The sequence below is a fragment of the Suillus plorans genome, assembly GCF_016647745.1.
Source record: "Suillus plorans strain S12 chromosome Unknown HD556scaffold_121, whole genome shotgun sequence".
NCBI classification, from domain to species: Eukaryota; Fungi; Basidiomycota; class Agaricomycetes; order Boletales; family Suillaceae; genus Suillus; species Suillus plorans.
In genome coordinates, this window is record NW_024537505.1 from 37,522 (window position 1) to 58,822 (window position 21,301).

At 48.5% G+C, this 21,301-nt stretch overlaps 6 protein-coding genes across 6 annotated transcripts; 2 read left to right on the forward strand and 4 right to left on the reverse strand.

Moving 5' to 3' along the window:
• Window positions 1–948: 948 nt before the first annotated feature.
• Window positions 949–1,677, forward strand: HD556DRAFT_1314578 (uncharacterized protein; the record flags this gene model as incomplete). The annotated part of the gene is made up of 1 exon (XM_041300956.1): window positions 949–1,677. The coding sequence occupies one exon, from the start codon at window positions 949–951 to the stop codon at window positions 1,675–1,677; it is 729 nt and encodes a 242-aa protein (XP_041152517.1).
• Window positions 1,678–3,114: 1,437 nt separating this feature from the next.
• Window positions 3,115–6,507, forward strand: HD556DRAFT_1435285 (uncharacterized protein; the record flags this gene model as incomplete). Its single annotated transcript, XM_041305405.1, has 13 exons — window positions 3,115–3,156; window positions 3,206–3,424; window positions 3,473–3,638; window positions 3,684–3,831; window positions 3,959–4,093; window positions 4,142–4,307; window positions 4,363–4,511; window positions 4,559–4,953; window positions 5,010–5,186; window positions 5,239–5,377; window positions 5,430–6,091; window positions 6,140–6,403; window positions 6,428–6,507. 13 exons carry the CDS (start codon window positions 3,115–3,117, stop codon window positions 6,505–6,507), a joined length of 2,742 nt encoding a protein of 913 aa, XP_041152518.1.
• Window positions 6,508–7,070: 563 nt separating this feature from the next.
• HD556DRAFT_1314580 (uncharacterized protein) lies at window positions 7,071–10,015 on the reverse strand (the record flags this gene model as incomplete). The annotated part of the gene is made up of 6 exons (XM_041300957.1): window positions 7,071–7,124; window positions 7,215–7,280; window positions 7,455–7,496; window positions 7,632–8,198; window positions 8,245–8,396; window positions 8,449–10,015. 6 exons carry the CDS (start codon window positions 10,013–10,015, stop codon window positions 7,071–7,073), a joined length of 2,448 nt encoding a protein of 815 aa, XP_041152519.1.
• Window positions 10,016–10,332: 317 nt separating this feature from the next.
• Window positions 10,333–10,639, reverse strand: HD556DRAFT_1451124 (26S proteasome non-ATPase regulatory subunit 2; the record flags this gene model as incomplete). Its single annotated transcript, XM_041307882.1, has 2 exons — window positions 10,333–10,530; window positions 10,589–10,639. 2 exons carry the CDS (start codon window positions 10,637–10,639, stop codon window positions 10,333–10,335), a joined length of 249 nt encoding a protein of 82 aa, XP_041152520.1.
• A 3,142-nt stretch (window positions 10,640–13,781) lies between these two features.
• Window positions 13,782–17,260, reverse strand: HD556DRAFT_1250494 (P-loop containing nucleoside triphosphate hydrolase protein; the record flags this gene model as incomplete). Its single annotated transcript, XM_041298937.1, has 10 exons — window positions 13,782–13,982; window positions 14,080–14,220; window positions 14,277–14,497; window positions 14,640–14,943; window positions 15,137–15,388; window positions 15,442–15,677; window positions 15,734–16,258; window positions 16,317–16,474; window positions 16,671–16,786; window positions 16,841–17,260. 10 exons carry the CDS (start codon window positions 17,258–17,260, stop codon window positions 13,782–13,784), a joined length of 2,574 nt encoding a protein of 857 aa, XP_041152521.1.
• A 2,888-nt stretch (window positions 17,261–20,148) lies between these two features.
• On the reverse strand, window positions 20,149–21,258 carry HD556DRAFT_1451126 (uncharacterized protein; the record flags this gene model as incomplete). Its single annotated transcript, XM_041307883.1, has 1 exon — window positions 20,149–21,258. The coding sequence occupies one exon, from the start codon at window positions 21,256–21,258 to the stop codon at window positions 20,149–20,151; it is 1,110 nt and encodes a 369-aa protein (XP_041152522.1).
• Between the last annotated feature and the right edge of the window lie 43 nt (window positions 21,259–21,301).

The window sequence follows — 21,301 nt, forward strand, 5'->3', positions numbered from 1 at the left end:
CCTCCGCGGCCCCTGCCATAGCAGAAGAACCCGCGATGACTCCGATGGAAGTAGATCGGATTAAACAACAGAACTACTTTCAGCGAACGATAAAGCGTATCGCAAGACACTGTCCCCACCAGGACGACCCTGTGGATGTTAGATTATTCCAGGGAGAGATCGCACCAGTCACGGATCAGTCCGACCCTGACTGCGGAAACCTTGATTTAGACTTTTAGATTTGATCGGTGATCAAACGGCCTACTTGGGGGGTGAAATTCTCATTTAAAACTCATTTCACTCTTAATTCCCCTCACCCCGGCTGCACCCTTATCTATAAATATCGACAATCGCCAGGAGTCCGGCACGACTATAAACTGCGCAGAAGTCCGAAATGACTCGAAACTATCCTCGGTCCGGAAAGACCTTAAACTATCCTGAGTCCATCACGACCTTAAACTGAGAATAGAAGGACGAACCCGGAGACACGGACCCCTTCACTTTGAAGACGAGACTAATACACCGAGAAACTCCTGCAAGCCCCGGATGCCTTACCTTCACCTCTGTCCGGAAAAGACGCTAAACTATCACGAGATGAACTCCATGGAAACTCCTGCAAGCCCATGGAACCCTCTAGAACGCCGATCGAGAAATCAACATCTCGAAACGACATACCCCAGATCTTGACAGAATTCGACCAAAACGAAAGATCAAGACACGCACGTCCGCAATGACGCAAAACTTCTGCTTCTGATAGTCCGGAATGACTCGAAACTATCCTTCGAATGCACTGGCATGGTGACTTCCCCCTCTGCCAAGAGAACCATGAGGCACTCCACGCCTTCATGATTGAACTTTGATAAAAAGATTAAAAGATAAGTTAACTGATCAAGCGGAGCTTAGAGCACTCTTGGAGGCCCATATAAACCCTCTACAACGATATACTCGCCAGAAACTCTCGCAACAATCATGCCTAACAACATCGAAGCCTCCGTCATCGTTCCCCTAAAGAACTCGGGATTTTCCAAAATCCTCGACCACCTCGAGAAAGGCGCCGTCGCCGAAACGGCCATTCTCTCCCCAGATCACTTCCTAGAAATCAGCGACATTCTAGGACAGTCAGATGTCAACATCGCCGCCTCTGCATCACTGGTGATAGACATCATCCGCACCACGCGACACTTAGAAATATCGGTGAACCGTGAAGACTTAGACCCAGCAACTAGAGCCCTCATAGTGCTGGAAGACCAGAAGAAAATCCGCGCAATGGCGCTACACCTCCTCCCCGACAACTTCAGCGACCTTGTAGACATCGCGAAGAAACGCGTTGGAGAGAGATTAGAAAGACCCCCGCGCCCTACCAAGAAAGCGCGAGTAGACCGCACCTGCATCTGTCGACGATGCGGAGGATACGGACACACCTTTAGAAAGTGTCCAGACGCTGTGTGCTGCATCTGCAGCGAAATCGGACCCAACCACCTGTCGGTCCATTGCCCTCAACTCGGAGAAGAATCATCCCTCCCAGAGTTTCGAGACGACGAGGAATACTACGAACTCCTCGTAGATTGGGAGAAGAACCACGTCGCGCTAGAAGAACTAATCGCGAACAACCCCGCGCCGCGCTCGCCCACTCCCTCCTATACCCGCAGTACCACTGCCACTCCAGACGAAGAAACCCGGGAGAGAGTTTTGTCGTAGTCGGAGACTTCGACCCAGAAACGGAGGTAATGTTACAATAACATGTATCCGAGAACCCCTCCTACGGAGGTCATCATGACCTTAGCCCCTATCCCGCCATATGCACCGTCTTGGAAAGACTTACCGACTCAACGGAGACTCGTAGAGACGCCTAGAACGGCCTGGATGCCGTTAGATGACCTAGACCAGCCTAGGCTACATCTGGACGGACCTAGATGGTCCTCGACCCGGATCATGGAGAAGCTCTGCTTCATGGTCAGAAGAGAAGCCGCATGCCGCAGCATGCGCAGTTAAACTACAAGGCATGTTTATCCTTGAGGACTGATAGAAGAGGCGTGCTACGCCTCATGGATAGATAATCGCCCGCATGGCATCAGATAAGATGCCCTTGTATAGACACACTCATACCTACCTGCCGAACGTAGTATTGGTCTGTGCACACGGACGACAGTATATAGAGCAGACAGAATCATGTATATTCCCTACTTGATTCTACTAGGTTTTCATCAGAACTTCCTCTGTGTGAATATCCCAATCACTCAGTCTAAGCCGCACCTAAAGGAAAGCCGACGCTACCTTTAGTGGAACCCCCGAACCTCTCATTCGAGAGAAGATCCCCGTCTCTCCAGTAGCGAGCCCGCTATCAGATTAGGCAATCCGCCTAGGGAGAGCTCGACCTATCCTAGTCGTAACACTTATGCTGGTCATCGTCGTACATTTTCCTAGGGGGAGGGCCAAGCGAGGTGCACTATATTTCTCTCATTTTCAACGACGCTGATACTCATTTTCAGGACACCATCATCGGGATGGGTTCTCGTACACTATATGATCTTCCACACCTGGTATCTGTACACATCTTCTGCCGCATGATATCTTGCGTTGTCGCGAGCGACATATCTTCTGTTTGATGGGAGTCTGGCATCCAAGCACCCCAGCACCCCATTATCCAGCATGCCTCGAGCAAACTGTTTGTGTCAGGGAATGGTACCCACAATAATCATGTCTTGTCACCTTACTGGAATCAATATTGTTGACACACGTTCATGGTACGGTACGAAGTAAGTGTGTGATCTATTCAAAGCTGATGAACTCTTACATGTAACTTTCAGAATGATTTGCCATGTTGACAGTTCACACACTGGGCTGCTATTGTACTCTGCCATGACACGGACCGCTAAAAAACCAAAGCTGCATTCAAGTTTTGAGCATTTCATTTAACCGTCCTTAACGTCAACGCCAGTAGTCCAACAAATTCGGGAATATACATTCAATGATGGGTGTACTGCTCTACAAACTGCTTATCTTTTGCACAGTGAGGCCACACTCAAGAGTGAAGCATCTGAAAGTGGTTCGCTATGTGCACCGCACACCATTCAAGATTGGCCAGACTATGATGACTGGGCGGAAGTATCTCCGTGTTATGATCTTCCGCTCATTATGGGTGATGATCTTCCAGATAAGCGAAAATGGCACCCTGCAGTAAGTGATATAATTGATTTGTACTAGTAGCATACTCAAATTTTTGTAGAATAACCCGCTCCTTGCCTGGCTGCCAGAACGTCAATCCTTCCTTGATGAGACAATTTTCTTGGAGGGTCGTGCTCAGGAAGCCCAGCGAACACACTGCCGCTGCGGCAATCATGATAATGGTCCCAAGTACCGCTGTAGGGACTGCTTTGGGATGGAGATGGCCTGCCATTATTGTATCGTCAAACACCATCAATGCAGCCCATTGCATAATATTGAGGTATGTGTTCCCTAGATATACAATATGCATAGTGCTAACACCGCACAGGAGTGGAATGGCTCATTTTTTCAACGCATCAAACTCAAGACCCTTGGTTTGCGCATTCAGCTGGGCCACACTCCCAGTGACCGCTGTTTCAATCCGCGTCCCTCAAAGGCCGACGATTTCGTTGTTATCAACATTAACAGTATTCATGAGGTTGCATTGGATTTTTGTGGCTGCGATACTGCACAAGTGCGCTACAAACAGCTGTTATGAGCGCGATGGTATCCTGCAACTACGACAGATCCACAAACAGCTGCTACATTCAATGTGCTTGAGCATTTTCACCTTCTATCATACGAATCTAAGATTTCTGCCTACAAGTTTTTCCATGGTTTAGCCAGGCGCACTGACAATACTGGATTGTCGCCCATCAGGGTAAGTCTCAAATTTAAATGCTAACCAAACAGTTACTCAAACTTCAGCCATGCAGGATCGTTATTCTGCATTCATGCGAATGGTCCATGAATGGCGGAACCTTTGACAACTCAGGCGTGGTGGGCGAGGTCATGACCCTGGTGGCATTGCAGAAACGAAAGCCGGCGAGCTTGCAGTGCTGTGTCTGGCATGCCCACATCCAGGCAAAAATTTGCCTAGCGGTTGGGAGCATTCACCTCCAGGAATGAGGTAAGTTTGATGGTTGAAGGAGGATGTTTAGCTCACCCGGTTTAACAGATGGCTGTATGCCCTTTTCATCGCTATAGATGCGAATTTTTGTCTCAAATGGAAGGCTGTCTCCTCTGACCAAATGGATCCTGGTTTGAATGCGGGATGGGCCTACTTCGTGGAGGAGCGCACATACAAGAGTTACTTATCTGAGCGAGCTGGCGAAAGACAAGAGGTATGTTGTATATAGTCTACTATTTCATAGGACAATGCACTCAATGTTCCCTTAGTGCAGTACTTGTGTCAGTCATAATGCTGTCAATATGGCCGATACAAAATCCTCACGAGGCCTGGCAGCAACCGGCATAGGAACCATCAACTGCGCTCGACATGAATTCAAGTTGCCAAACGGGGTAGGTGATCTACAGAAGGGCGAAAGGTATGTCTTCTGCATTTTTTCTATTCAGTTAGTTGACATGTTATTAGGTACCTCAATATGGATTACCTTGTCTTCTCAGCGCTGGTCGGATTCACAGTAACAATGCTCAATATTTCGTACGATATCGCATGCCAATGGTCCAAGAAGCTGTGGAACAGAATGGATCACATGCCAACTCACCTTCACATACCACGTAATAACATGCTGGTTCAATATTTTGTGCCAAAGTTTCACATTGCAGCCCACGTTGCAGCCTGTCAAGTCAATTTCTCGTGGAACCTCACTAAGTGGGTGGGTAGGACAGACGGGGAGGTGCCAGAATGGGGTTGGGCGAATGCTAATCGCATTGCATCAAGCACGAAGGAGATGGGGCCAGGAACACGATGTGATACATTGGATGATCACTTTGGTGATTGGAATTGGAAGAAGACAACAACACTTGGTGAGTTTTTTGCTATCGACAATTATATTCCTGTCTGATACTACCTTGACTTGAAGGTCGTACATTGAAGTGCAAGATGGAAGAGGCCACAAAATGGGAGCGGGAACATTGTGCTGCGTTGTGCGACCTGGAGGCAACTGTCCAGCCTGCACTGCTGGAAGAGTGGGAGTTGGAAGTTCAGACATGGGAGGAGGACAACACTCGTCCAAATCCTTTCGAGAGCAAGGTCGCTCGTAAGTCACTGCCCATTCATTCTGTCAATTTTGCTGATGGGTCAACATATAGCTATCACACAGGCTGCGGTAAGGTCGCAGCTCGCAGAATCAGAAGCACAAGATTCGCAGGCAGGGATAAATCACTCACTCAACATCGATGTCTCCCCCAGTGTGCTTATTAGTGGTGGCATTGAATTAGAAGACATGCAGTACGTGAAGTGTCTCTTTCACATTATGTTCATCATTCACATATTATGACAGACAACGACTCAAACGCGACATTGCGAACCTCTCGCTTCATCCCACAGACAAACAGAGAGAGGCCATCATCCACAGGACTAGCGCATTACAGAGACATATCAATTCTTGGACACGCTATCAACAACTCTACATGCCCATCATCTCAACGCTACGTTCATCGGCTGACATGAGTGCGAGCGCTCCACAAGCAGCACTCAGGCCTCAAGATTTCCCACTCTATCTTCCATCGGCTCTAAACTATCTCAACTGCGATCAATGTTTGATGGAGTACGAGTGGGAACTTCGGTGGGCACAAGCTCATGATGCCCTCAACGAACTCCGTTCCCATCTTCGTCTATGCTCACACATGTACAAATTTAAGGACAAGCACTTACGTGGTCAAGCAGCATCCACCCATGCCCAGAATTTGATCGCAAGTGTCGAGGCAAAGAAAGATGCAGCAGTGGACAAATACAAATGTGCACACCAAGCACTGGAGTCGCTAAGCTCTTGGGTGGATAAGATGGGCTGGGAGGAAAGACTTCGACCTCTCAGACACGAGGATGCTCAACCGATGGGTGATTTTGCAGCTGGCCGTTCTCAGGGTACTGGTACCATATCATGGATCTGGCTGGTATCGGACGGTGACACTAGTCACTCTGAGAACGAGCGTGTTCAAGACTGTAAGTGATTTAAATGGATGGCATGATCTCTGGCTCAGTCTTATTTAGGTGTCCGCATTGAGTGGTGTAAGGCACGTGCTCGCGCAGCTCAATGGTTTGAGGAAGTGGAGTTACTAGCTGAAGAAATGAGACGAGTACTGACCTTTCTGGAGTGGCAAGGCAACTGGTGGCAAGAGCGTGCAGTTCTGCGCCCATTAGAGAAGATAACCCAACAAGAGGGCTTACATGCATATGCATACTGTCAAGCTGCCCTCCGTTTTGCGATGCAAAATTCGTTCCAAGCTCGTTGGAACTTTGTTCCTCAACTCAATCGTGTGGTCTCAGAGTCCATGGTAGATGATGATGGTGGTCCTTCGATTGATGCACCTCCTGTGGTCGTAGAGTTTGAAGAGCAGTCAGGTTACTCTATGTACTAGGTAGAGTTGGAATAGGCACATTAATGACACGATCTTGCGATCTCGATGACACTCCAGACTTGGCATGATGATCTGAGATGGATCTCGCGATCTCATCAGCGGAAAGGTATTATAACAAGGGAACACATAGCACTACTATACACGGACACGGCCAAGCAATGTAGTAGGGTCATAGGGAACCTATAGTCTACAATATAGTGATGTATCACACCATCTGTGGCCCTCAGCAATTATTGTATCTCGAATCATTTGTAGTTATAGGTAGTGATACATCAAACATACAGGTACAGGTGTCTTCCCGATACTGAGATAATATATTTGCTTGTCTAGCTCTCTCCTCCTCCGCGCTCGTGTGCCACCAGAAACGACAAATACAACAATTTCTGTTGAATCTGACCAGTAGATTTTATTACTTTCGAGATACAACGATTTCGGTCAAATTAGCAGAGTTTCTGGAATTCAGCTGTTTTACATGCGAGTTTGAGGATTTCAGCGGAATTCCCGTGAGAGGTTTTTCCTGATGAATATTCATTTTTGTCATTCTCGAGCAGAATTTCAGCACATTATTTCAGAGTAAAAATCGGAACTTTCAGCACCTCGATTTCAGCACACTTGTACTGTGAATTTCATTACATTATCACCTTATTTCACCTAATGAATTTCATTGGATTTACTACCCAGTGTCTATAGTTAGGAATGTTACACACATCATGATAGTCTAGTTCTTCCGCCCCGGAAATCAACCAGTTTAGCTGGCAGTTCTGCCCCATACACTAGTTCCATTCATTTTTATCGTGAACATCAGTAGGGGAGCGAAGCGCACGGACGTGACATTCTTAGATGGGAGCGAGAAGAGGATCGGGGTAGGCAGCGATGTAGCACCAAGGTGATGACGACGAATCCCACTCAATCCGCCTTGATTAAACGAACAACAAAGGTGAACATACGAGGTATCGGATGTAGTGAGTGCGTTTTGCGGAGGACAGACTCTACAAAGATGTATATCGTAAACGAAAAACTCGACCAGAAAGCTAGCGTTTGCCATACATCCGATTTGAACGACGAGTACGACGGACAGCTAAGGGAGGATGAAGAAGCGGCAGGGCAACAGTTGTCGCACTGACGGGCACAGATGGAGACACTGTAAGCGACGCGGCGACGGTTGTAACCAGCTGTGATGTGAGTGGTGCAGCAGGAGACGACAGAGCTATCGTTGGCTCCAGCGTGGATGGAAGTGCAGGAGGTGTTTGGGCAAGTTGCTGACTGATCGAGCTTAACTCCCGTGTTAGAACATCACAAATGTTATCGTGAGAGATGGTCGTCAACTGAGTACTTGCGAATGAAATCGCCTGACGCCACTCATCGAGGAGGGGGCGGCAGGGGGTGAAGTACGAGGTAATTAGCGGAAAATCAGTGAGACCATGGATGAACTCCCGCTTCCACATGCTGCTGGTCGCGAGACCATCACGTGTCAAACTCTCATAGGCGAGCCCCCACCTCCGAACGGGGTCCCGTTTCAAATTTTCTTCGTCAGGTTGGGGGGCCAGTGCACCCTTGGGTCCTAAATACATAACAGTGAATTCGAGCAGGATATAGAAGAGCGACTCGAGATCGTCGCAGGGCGTGTGTCGGAACGAATCGCCATCTCCCATTAGGCGGAGAACGCGGAAGGATATGTATGGTACGGTTCCCTGTGGTCTATGAGATTAACATGCGCAGAAAAAATATATAACGCACAGTACCACGTGGACTCTTGTTAGCTTGTCCACCAGTGTCGAGAAACTTTGCATGGTCAAAGTCTATGAAGTAACCTTTTCCTTCGTAAATGATAATATTATTAGGGCTGAGGTCTCCATGAAGGACACGTCGGCCAACCATGGCCTTGTGGGCTACAATTCATGGTGATTAAAAGAAGACTTCGTGTGTGCGAAAAAAACTCACCAACCACGAGGTCACGAAAAACCCCGATAAGCTCAGGTATGTCGTTGAATTGCGTCAGTGGGAGCCCACAGGGTGTCAAGAGAATACGGCGATGAATTTTTTTCTCAAATACGAATGTCGGGCAATGACTACGAATGTGCGATGTGGAGTCGGGCTGCCCATCATAAAGTACATCCCAATATTTGACGAGTTGAACCACATTTTGGATGCCGTCGACCGCTTTCAGAAAGTCTATTTCGACATCCTTGACGTCCTCGTTGACCCAACAATCCTTCAGCGCGTACTCCCGACCAAACTTGTCTCGAACGCGATAACAGACGGTTCCGCGCTTGAAAAATCCGCGGCTTTTCCATAGAATCTCCATGATCCAATACACATTCTGGTCGTTATCGTAAACCCAGCCTATCGCCCCGGGAAGCATGGTATCGAAGCCGTCCGGCAAATTGGTGTGACTTGGGACGGTGTTACAAGAGTTGCAGATGTGAATTGTTGGATCAAAGCCAAGGGAGGAGCGGTTTGCCAAAGTGATAGTATTTAAGACGTCGACAAAACGTATGGGGAATCTATCAATCTGGAGTGGTTCTGATACCACCATGCCAGAGCGATCTAAATAATGGGCACGAAGTTTGAGTTTGGAGATACTGAAAAGCAGGATGAAACGACGCCATGGTTGCTCCCGCATCATCAGATAACCCTTGGTGACGATGCCCAAGAACAAAGGAATTTTGCGATCGCTGGAAAGATCAGATTGGGTGATCTCGATTCCTGTGAGGACGTCCTTCCAGGACTTTTCGGAGGAATCTAACTTTCTGAGCCTGTAGTCCAGGAGGACAAGGTCAGGCTTCCGCGAATCAGTGGCGTCCGGAATAGGACTGGTAGCGAACTCTGAGGACCAGTACCGGAGATCTGCTAGTGCTTTGAAGGGTAGAGGGCGAAAGGGTCGCGAGTGACCACTATTGCGCTTTTGAATTTGCTCCTTGAGCATCTCGCGCATATAATAGTATATCGCCCGGAAAAGACGTTCCCAATTCTTTTCTTCCGGCTCCTCTGCAGACTTTGCTCTCTTCCTTCCAACCTTGACGAAAGCCTGCTCTCCCAAGCTGCCTTCCGTCTCTAGCATGGAATCACCTTCCACGTCGGTATCTGTCTGTGACTCGGTATCTGTCAGCGACTCGGTATCTGTCTGCGACTTGGTACGAGCATGCAACGGAGCACGCCGAATTGGCATACTACGTTTCCTCTGCCTCGGAAAGGGATTCTTCAAGTTGAGCTTCCATTGTTTATCGAAAATGGTAGTCCCATGTATTCGAGTTTTCTCCCCCGGTACTTGTTTGATGTAAGCGATCTTTCGAATTTCCGATTCTCCAAGACTGGATGGCGGGATGAGGATCTGAAGGATGGAGGTCGCAGGTTGGAGGTCCTCCTCCCACAGAACGCGGGAGTCTTCGTCTTGCTTGCCCAACTCACTCTTCATGAGCATGTCCATTTCGTCCTTCGTGCGACGAACGGGATGGATAGTGACGGTGCTAACAGAGGCTAGAAGATAGTTGGTGAAAGATGTTGACATGAGAGGATATCTATTCCACTATTTAAATTGCCCCGTTATTGGTACGATGCTCTTGTTGTTTGGGGACTCACATAAAGGCTGCCAAAGGGTTAGGCGAAATTCATATCTCTTAACTTCCTTTTTTGCAACTAGGGCCGACTTTCACCATGCTCCGATGCACGTGCCTTCTGTATGCATTCCCTCCAGCGGATGACAGAGTAATTAGATCGTATCGTTCTATGCAGATGACTGTCTTTCACTTCCTGCCGTTCACGATGCACTCGATTTTCACCCTCATACGCTCTTCAGCCAGTTCTGTGTCCCCTTCACCCTTCAATTCAACATACGAGCCATGCATTGTTCGTGCCTATGCCGACGAGGCCCATTGCAAAGATAGCGTCGAGTGCGACCGTGAGCTCATAGTGATGGCTATATTTTGAGAGCGTGTCCAGAACGGGGAGCTGTAGATTTGACGCGCTGACGAGGCTGAGAGCAAGGAGGGCAGATTTGCAGATAATTTGATCGCCGTAGTGCATCTGAGAATTATACTCGTTAGTCAGACGACAGGACATTATTTCTGCCAAAATGGTATACCAAGTGGTTGAACTGTCTCACCGACATCTCGGCACCGATGCCCTCGCCCATGGTGATCATCGCAATACCAAGTGCAATGCATCGTTGGATTTCTTATCTTCTTTCTTCTCATCCTTCTCATCCTTGTTCCGCTCCGCGCTCTGAGCTTGCTCCTACTCTTTGAGAGCATCAAGGTGGCGACGAAGGAGCACACCTCCGTGCCTGTCTTGAAATACAGTGCTAAATCGACTTCAGCGTCCCGAGCGTGGCATCCGAAGCATCCCACAAGCCTACAACTCCGACTCAGCACATACCTTGACTCACAAGAACCTATGGAAACGTACCAACATAAAGCAGCGCCAACCCCGACGCCACCAATCGTCCCCACTTCTCATCCAAAGCCTTATTATCTCTCTCCACGAGGGTCTGCAAGATCGTGCTCGTAATCTCCCCGTTTCCACTGCCTGCGAACACGAATACCAAGTGCGAGCGTGTTGAGCGCAGCGATCTTCATCGGCACGCCCTTGCCTGCGACTGCAGGAAAGAGGAAAGTCGCAGTGCGAGCCTGCGCGTGCGACAACGAGCCCCATGATTGTGGCCATTTTGAGTGGAACGAATTTGTTCCTTACGTGTTCTTTTAGCAGCGCGATGGCGGCATCTGCTTCCCTGCGCAAACTTGCATTCAGCAGGCCTGTAGCAAAAAAAAATGCAACAGCCTAAATGATCAATAGGGATGCGGGGTAACACGAAGTGAATAATACCTTGATCGACTCTTCGGGAGAGTATGTACAGTTGTCGACGTGGCTGAGATCAACGTCCGTGTCCCAGAGGAGTCAAAATCCAGGAGTGGCTGTAGCGTCCATCATGCCTAGAAAACGGGTGTTAGTATACCGGCTTCACGAACTGATAAGATACTTACCGTGGTCTTTTTTCTTGTGAACCCAACTGCCCTCCTCAGCTTGCACCGTTAGTTTATTGTTACCAAAATCAGCGTTGACTAATGCATTGACGGATATGCCTGCAAGGTTAGCACGAGACTGGCAGACAGCCCTGATCCTGATCATGGTTCAGAAACAGAATACAATAACACAATAGCTTGAAAAACGCACTCGTAGTCTCCAGATGACTCTTGTAGACAACTTCGAGACTCTTCAAATCAGCAACGCCCACCTCTTTTCCAAACTTCCACTGAGCTGTGCGTTGCTCAGGCAGTCTAGTGTGTCTTCTTGGAATTCATCTTCTGCGTCACTATTCGATGGGAATTTGCGCACGCGCACAAAGGAAAGCAAGGTGCTTCCTCGTCGTCCTGAGCAGATAAGAGTGAATATCAATGCGCATGTGACATGACTCACGGGTGGTAAGAGACGTTGAAGTCTTGTCAGATGAGTGCAACATCATCAAGGCGGATCGCCACACCGAGAGCTTCGGGGAATTTGGAGAATTGGAGGTAGATCTTGTCTATCGTGCCCGAGAAAGTCACTGTGATGTCGTCAGGAGAAGGGAGGAGCATGACACATCTACAAAAGAAGTTTAGAACACAAGAATATCTACAAAAAGGCCGATCAATGTACGCACACACGCGACCGACCGAACGCGTTTGCGTCAACGAGCCTTGCTATCCGATCAACAACATTAATGTCGAGCTCCACGAACAGGTATACAGCGTCTGGCTCCGGTGCTAGTATCGGGACTGGTCATTCACCCTCTTGACGGATGGTATAGTCCTGTCCTGCTTCAGCAGCAAGATGACGAACTTATTCATACCCCAAGAACCGGGTTCAGAGATTTTGGATGTAGGAGGGAGTGAGAAATGCAGAAAGAAGAAGTTTCTCGTGGTTCAGTATGGGAATAAGTCATAGCGAGAGAGAGAGTATCGGTGAACAGACCCTGCAAGATGTCGATGATAAGCCAGTGCAAGCGAAAATTGCAGAAGGTCGCTGAGACTGCCCTTCCAGAAATTCGAATTCCCAGCCGACAACACGGTATGACGTAAGCATTTTTTATTGGTTGAGAACCCTCGCACGTGGCAGTGATTAGGCTATGTTTGAAGAACATCCAATGATATGAAATAAGTAATACAGAAGGATGTAGCTGATCATTGATCTACATAATGCGGGAAATGGGTGGAAGGCTTCATAAGCGAGACATTCCGACATATCTATCTGGGAGACCGCCGTTCAAGTTGTTGCATACGGTCATTGGAGGAGAACCTGGCAGAATGTGCAGGACCTGAACCTAATGCGACAGGCCTGAAGGTCTGCCCTCGTGGGCGTGAGGTACCAGCCTGAGCCGACTGGGATCCTTCAGTATAAGTACCGCTATGCCTCCATGACGAAGCGCCAGGTTTTACTGTGCGAGGGCGGGGGGGCCGTTTGTCATGCACGAGAATTGCCACAGACGTACCCAAGTTTCCATCAGCTACCGGTGCACGTTTCTTGTTGAAGATATCATCAAATGGATCGGAGAGGAGGCAGGAGGGTTGCTTGTCGTGCTCCACAGTCAGGCAGCTTTCATGCTCGCCACAATCATTCCAGTCTTGGCTATCATTCCAGCTCATCTCATGGCCATGACCAGCCAATTCCACTCCTGCTACTTTATCCCGGCAGTCATCCTGCAAGCCTGTAGGTTGGTCTAACTGAGCATCGGGAGTAGATACTGGAGCGGTGGCGGGAGCTAGAGCCGGAACCAAAGGATCGGTGGATAAAGAGGCGTGGTGTGGAAGAGATGGACGGAGAAGAAGGCTGGGAGAAGCAGACGGAGATGTCAGAGGAGGTGGGTCGGACAGGGATGAATCGTCATTTCCACCCTGCGACTGAGGTAGCGTTGTGACAGTGTTCGTTGTACCAGCCTGACTCGGTGCCTCCTTGATCGTAATGTTGGCTGGTGGCTGCTCATCCTTGCGATGCTTGTGTAAGTCGCCCCCAGACTCATCATCAATACTAACGGTCGTGGACTTTGTCTTAGTTCCCTTAACCTTGCGCTTTGTGGCCGGTCTGGCAGGAGAGAGTGGGTTCTTAGCTGTCGCTTTGGTACGCGTCTTCTTTTTGCCAGCCATGTTCCTCCCGACGGGTTCATGCTCGACGTCCATAGGATCTTCATCATCTGTAAAGTCATCTGACTTTGGCCCTAATACCGATATCAAATCTCCCATGGCGCCATCATCATCTTTAAACATGCATCCTACAGATATGCTTTTTAGCCAAGCCTTCCAGAGTTAAGCCAGACACTTACGAAATTCCTTGTCAGCACCTACAAATGCCTCATGCATTGCGCCCTTTGAGAATGAGATATTGTTTAGGAAGACATCGGCTGTCTTCAAGGCAATGGCTCGGTAAACATGTACCTCTTTAGCCTGAGGGTGACGGTAGATCCGCCCACGCAACTGTAGATCGTCCTGCTCCGACCAAAGGGTATCCTGCCATGAAGATCAACTACGCCTGAAATACGAGCACATATAAAAATGCACATACCACCACTACCATGATATTAGCGCAAGCCAAATTTAAGCCAACCATACCTACACCTGACAAAATCAAGACACGCGCTCCTTTGGTCCCTGCAGATGACCTGAAGTCGTCCAAAATGTCCTTGCGCTTCTTCATGGGTGTCTGTCCATTAAGTTCTAGTGCATGAATACCATGAAGATCCAGGATCTGGCAGTAGTGATCCGATCAAAAGGCTGGAGCGGTCGGTCTACCTCAGCACTCACATCTACAATGGCCTGATTGGAGGTTACGAAAGCTGAAAATACTACAATTCTGTCTGGCTGATCTGGGCGAGTATTTCCAGCTTTGAAGGCGAGGTTAGGAACAAGGCTGCGACCGCTCTCATCCATCGTCATTGGCTGGCGACCGTCAGACTCCAAATGGTATTTCAGAAGTTTAGCCAAAACATCCAACTTCATACTTTTGGTGGGGCCGCCGTTCCACTCTTCCAGAGATTTCGGTTTGGTCCATGAATGTTCATCAGTTGGGTTCATATGCGGGTGAAGGATGGACCGCCTAAATTCAACATAGAAATTCTGTTCAAAAAGAGTTCGTTTCTCAGATGACTACGTTCGGAACAATTAAACTCACCTTGCTCATCCCTATAATGGGACAGTCATGAACATATTCCCGCGCAATACCCCTCAAATTCTCCATCTCCCAGTCAAGTAGCTTGATTTTTAAGCTATGGTCATGATAGGAAGGGAGGCCCAGGATCCTATTGCCTGTATTGTCAGTGGAATCTAGGGTACGAAGGACGACAGCAGGGGAGAACCACTCTCTCATACGGCCCATCCATTGTTTCATTGCAGGCAGGTATTCTTCCTGAGCAGCCTCTGGATTATGGGTGCCGACCAAAACGCCTCGTAGCATCGATCCTTCAACTCCCGCCTCTCTCTGTGCCTTGCGGTCCCGTCTCTGAGCCGCTGCCAATTCTCGGTTCATATTCTTGAGCTGGGCAGTATCCTTGAATTGCGGAAGCCCTAGCAGCTGACCCATAATCCAAAGGTCCTGGTGTTCATCAAATCCAATATCGACCAAAGTCAGTAACATCCGCTGATTGATGGCATTTAGGCAGGCTTACCGTGGGTTTCGTGGTGACCGGCGTTGCAGTCATTGCAACCATCAAGTGAGACCTCTCCTGAAGTCCTCGAGCTGCTACGTGTACTTTATTGTATTTCCTTGCGCAGTGAGCTTCGTCGAAAAACGTCACGTTGTATCCACGACCGAAGAGGGTACTGGGACCAGTTCGTTCAAAGCGAGGGCTAGTCATTGGCTGCCCGTAACTGTCCCTATCGCCCTCGATGAATACGGTGGCTGCATCATCATGCGCTGCCTGCCAAACATGAGTTATTTTGTATTCTGATAAGATATTCAGAAGCCACTTACATTTGTCGTGACTAAAATGATGCGTCGTATCGGAGGTTGCTGGCATTTACTCCAAGCCATTGTCCACCACTGTGAACGTGCGGTATATTTTCCCGTGTAAGGGAGGACGTCAAACGTTGCTCGCCTTAGATACCGCTGGATTTCGCTCATCCACTGATGTTGTAAGTTAGGGGGACTCATAATGACGGTGGGTAAGTCTGGAATGTTGCCACCTGTCCCCTGGTGGCAACGTTGTGCTGTAAGGTAACCATCAGCGCATGCACCATTGCCGGAAGCCGAACAGATTGCTTACAAAATTTTCCAGGAAACTTCCCGTGCTTCCTGTAATGCTCTTTGTAGTGTGCAAGGCACGCAATCAAACCAACAGCCTGCATGGTTTTTCCAACCCCAACGCCATCCATCAGCATCACCGGTTTACCGTCCAAAAACCTGTCAATTAGCCTCAGGATGCCAACTAGCTGGTGCCACCGAGGTGCCAAACTCTGTGCTGGACTCTTCGAATCATCAAGCCATCGCTGACCTTCTTCACTCCACGGGTCAATGGCGGCATCGGGGTCAGATCGCCTCTGGAAAAAAGGTAGCCTCTTCTCTGGCAGACCCAGGTATTCCCAAAGGTCATCTTCGCTGCACTTGTCATATTCTTCAACTCCGCTCTTCCAATCACCCACATCCATATCCTCTGTGAAGTCTATTGCCACCTCATCACCATCAAGCGGCACCATTGCAGCAAGTGTGGTCTCGATCAAAAGTTCGAGCTCTTTGACTTCTCGTTCGGTGGCCAGCTTGTCAAGCGCATCCCGTAGAGATTTAGGAAGCCCTAAACAATAGTAACCTTCAGTCATCGTGTACATATCAGTCAAATACAGTTCACCGACTTCCTATTGATTCTGCTTTGGCAGGATCTTTCTTGGCAGCAGCCAGCATCGCATTGACCTGTTCACGACGCGCATCAAGGTTCTTTGCCGTCTCCTGGTCTTTGAACACACTAAGAAGCGTGACCAAGGTCTCCAGCTTCTTCATGTAAGTGCGGATGCTGGCCATCGTAGGTTTTGCATTTGCGGCCGTGATGACTGCCCGAAAGTTAGCTCTCGCCTTCAGTCACCAAACTGTGCGGCTTACCTAGCCATTGCTCTTCAACTTCCTTAGTTTTCTTGTCGATGCTGTTAGCCTGCCTTTTGATCGCCTTCCGATACCTACTCCACGTTGACACCAGCACTGTACTGACAAACGTCACGATGGGTAGTGCAAGGAAGGATCCGTCGGTAAATGCATCGTCACCAAATAACACATCAGCTAGTTTGATGGAGACAATCTGCTTCACCTGCGCAGCTTCCATCGTCGGAAACTAAGTACATGGCTACGTCATATTATGAGAAAGATGGATTGGCACACGACTTACGTCGTCTGCGATCTTGCAATTCAACCTGGCCATGACATTGTGGGGCGCGCAACCACTCTCTTCGAAGATCTCATCGACCAATTTGTTAATATTCCATTTGGCCCATGAAGTCTTAACCCAGGCGTTCCACAAACAACGACCTTCATGGTCATTATCTTGTCGTTTAAGAGCATAGTGTTCAGCAGGTTCCTCGGCCATTTTACAGTTGTTAATGAAAGCTTCGACTGCCTGAGCCTTGCCCACGGTCCATCCAGTAACGTCATAATATCTGGCGGCAGCAGTCACATCCTCGCCATGGTCGTACGCCCACGGCTCGCCAACAACGTGTGTCACAGACTGCCACACCGGATTTGACCACGGCAGCGCTGGATTGGCGATCCAGAGTTGGATCAGAGCAAGAGGGTATGGAATGATTGGCATTTTGGGGATAGACGTGACTAGATCTTTGGGGGACGCATCAGTAAACTCTCTTATTCTACCATCCCACGAGGCTGTTATTCGGCATGCACTCGAACGAAAATTCCGAAACTTGATAGGCTTGCCTTATGATAATTTCCCTCGCCACAAGCCCAACCAGTGCCGACGGATACTATCGATCGTCATATTAATGAACGCTAGCCTGCGGGAAAAGGCGGATTACTCTCGGTTACGGTCCATTCTTGATGAAAAGCGTGACTCACGAAATTACGTCGAGCGCAAAAAACTTGAGATCTGTAGTAGTAGCGAATGGCTAACAAGCTGGTAATGATCCGAATGATGCTACAACTTGCAGGCTTGTCGGTTTCGTGATGGGCCGGTCGAAGATGTGCAAACCGAGCGGGCACCGATGCAAACGGGCAGACTCTTGCAAGATTTCCTGAGTCATAAGTACTTGAGTAATTAAGCTGCTCGGGGCGCTCTCTCATTGGTGAACTCGCTAGTGTGTGGATTTATTTCGGAGTCAAACGCGTCCGAGTCCCTCGAGCTGAAGCTGTTAGGGAACTCCGCTTGCCTCATCACCCTGAGATCTTAGCGTAAAATGCTACACGCTCGGCTGTAGACTAACTCTGCTCCGGCATTTGAACTTCACACAATCTGAATCCCTTATGACTTGTTTCGTGAGTCATGCTTTTTGGCGTGGAAGCATGATTATTGGTAACACAGCGACGCGAAGAATTTTAAAAGTGTGACTCACGGAAATGACGGTCCATCCGAATTACATATAAACCGTACTATCCCTGAGTTAGTAACGGTCTATTCGTGAGTCGCTTTTTCGCGAATATCTTCATGACTCAAGTACCGTACATTACTTGCATCGCGCGACCAAAACCATCATTAATGCATCACGTTTCCACGCCAAAAAGTGACTCACGGAATGGGCAGTCTCACGAACAGACCGCTACGTAGGGGATAGTAATTGTAGTAAGTAGCTTTTTTATCGTTGAGTCAGCTGCACTGGCGGCAGGTTGGTCCAGCGCACCCTTCTCATGCCAGTTGTGTTTAGAACACCGCAAATCGGATCTGCTTCAAGACATCTAGATCTGCACCGTAGCACGTGCAGTAGCAGCCTATCAATGTGTTGTGTAAATACAAAGTACAAAATATATTACATACACTTTGACGTCCAGATAAATCAAAGTGCTCATCAGGCTGATTGTACGCGAGGGACAGTCTCAAAACGAAAACGTAAATGAGCGCAATCTCTCCCTGCTCCATGGCGCACATGGGATTAGGAAATATTGTCCTGGTGCTGAAGCGAGATGTCGCCGGGGTTATAAACTAATTGCACTCGCACTGAAAGTTCAAGTTCTCGTTGCAACTTGCGCCACATACCGCATCCGTTCTGCTCCTTTTCCAAAGTTACATTGGACGCTCCTTACGATGCAGTACCCGGATGAGATCAACGATCTTGCCCAGCTAACAATGGAGGAATTTGTTGGCCATTCCCAGCATCTGTTTAAGCAGATTAAATATCTTCCTTCAGAGGTCGACTTTATTCGCTTCGTATTGGCAAGTAGGGCTGGGCAGCAGGCAACTAACGAGCTCGACGAGTGCAACCCTCGGCGCTAGAATCAACGAGTCAGCCTACGTGTTTTTGATCAACCTAGCGAGGGTAATGTGACGGACTCTACGCAGGACTTGTTGTCGATGTTCGTTACTTCCGTCTCCGTTCTGTGCTATCAACCTAGTCTGCGTGTTGTTGTTAATCTGCATTTTTGTGATGATGTTTACTTAACTTGGTATGACTTTGAAATCAAAATTTCCAACAGTTCCTGTCGCGGTCTACGTTATGTTAGACGATGAACAACCGAGTACACAATGAAGCAGTGCAAGGCTCTTTGACCAAACACACTGTCAGCCACAGTCAGATTCACACGCACCGTCATTCATCCGCATTACCCACCCCCTAGAATCAAGCGTCGACATTGTACGTCCAACAGATACGATGCAGATGTGGGTACATTGCATGGACTCACTAGCTCACGAACATTGTCGGATGCCTATGCAAGCACGTACCATCTGAAATGTAAGCCAATATGATATTCTGATCAACGCCCTCTCGAATGCCCCTCGGCCTCCTCGCCTGCAAAAAAACCATCAGTGACACTGGTATAAAACTGGGCTTGGGCATAGACGTACCTCTCAATGTCTCAAAGGGTCAACCCACCACTGTAACCTCCAATTCAAGGTGCGTAGCTCCATCCATAATTGATATTTTGACGTCAGCAAAGTATCACAACTCCCCCATGTCGTTCTTCACATTTCAAGTGTTGAATACAGATATGCACATTTAGCTGGGATGGCCTACTAGGATGGACAAGGTGAACTGCTTTCTGTCAGTCCTCGTGCATCTTCATTCCGTGTGTCTATTCAACAATCAGGCGCCATCATTCCCGGCGCGCAACCTTCCTTTCAGATTGAGCAATGCAAAATTCGCCCACATGTGAGCACACTCAACTTGTTAAGTTTCACCGACACTCACGTACAATGACTTGACTTAGGAAACAGACATTAGCATGAGGGATCTTGCTGACCAAGGACTTCATAGGCATATCATAATGTCCGATACATCCTCTCACGAATCCATTGTGATGTGTTGTGTACAGCCCTTACTTTGTGTTCTTCATCGAAATCAGCTCCAGACGCCATTCATCCTCTCATCCGTCATATCTGACACCCGTAACCATGATTCTAATTAGCCTCGAGAGCAAGCCTGTGGCAGTTCGCATCGTGTGTCTCTTGTAGCTCTCTCGCCAATTGTAGATGTAGCATCGCATTATTCGCTGTCCGTTAAATGTTGACACGTTCTTACACTATACATTGTTGCACTAGGCAACTCTCGAACAACCGAAAAACACCGTTATTCCACCTTCCGTCATCTCTTCACATTGCCACTCAGCAAATCTGGGGGCGCTTGTGCTGCGCCGTTTCAGTGTAGCGTTGAGACTGTCCTTATGCGAATTTGGGAAAATATGGATGGACCTGAGGGCAGGGCAGGGCATACCGCGATCTGCCAAAGACTTCCGGATGGGCGACAGTGCCGGGAGCGCATTTGGTGTGCGATGTAATAACAGATGAAAGAGCGTGGGAATAGCGTCCATGAGGAGAGTGAACGTGGCCACCGGTGCGTTGACATTGTAAAGCGACAATTCCTGCAGTTTTGGAAATAAGGGATGAGTCGCGCAGTATTTCAGAAGGCTGTCAGCATTGTCATCTTCACCATCGTCCTCGATGGGCGAAGATGTGCGACCGGATAAATTTCGACCCTCCAAGGAAAGTTTCATCAGGTTGGGGGCATGAAGCCCACTGAATAGCCTGACGCCATCTCCAACACAAGAATATCCGTAGTGAAGCCGCTGAAGAAGTAGAAGTGATACCTGGCGTGAAAGTCCGGCCAGCGGGCCAGAGAATCTAAGCACAAGGTTTTGCAGGCGAGGACAAGCTTCAAGGATCCCTGAAAACTCATCAGACGTTGGCCTTACTTCTCCGCTGTGGTGGGAAAGCTCCAGCGACTGGATAGAGCGACTGACAGTAAGTGACTGATTGGGAGGTGCGCCAAGAGTATAATGAAGGAAATTTGTCCAGTTCAAATGAACACCATATAGAGCTATGTTTCGCAATTTTGGAAGGGGGGGGGATTGCGCTGAGACACCTTGACTGGTAGGTCCAATCAAAGCGGCAAGCATAGTCCCTTCCACCATCTTCGCTATGCGTGGACAGAAAAGCCAGAAGTAAGAGAGGTAGTCGTTGGTTCTCTTCAGCCTTATAGACTCGAGGCGCAGAGCACTTGAGCCCTCTGTCCTGCGCTCATTGAGAAGTTGAAGGGCGCTATGAATCGGCATCCAAGTATCACTGACGATTTCCAGTGAACGCCACCGATACATCTCACGAAATAAGAGGATGAAAATAGCGGGCATACAGTCAGCATATCGGGACATTGTTTTAGTGAAATCGCTTTTTCTTTTCCTAAAGGCAGACGTT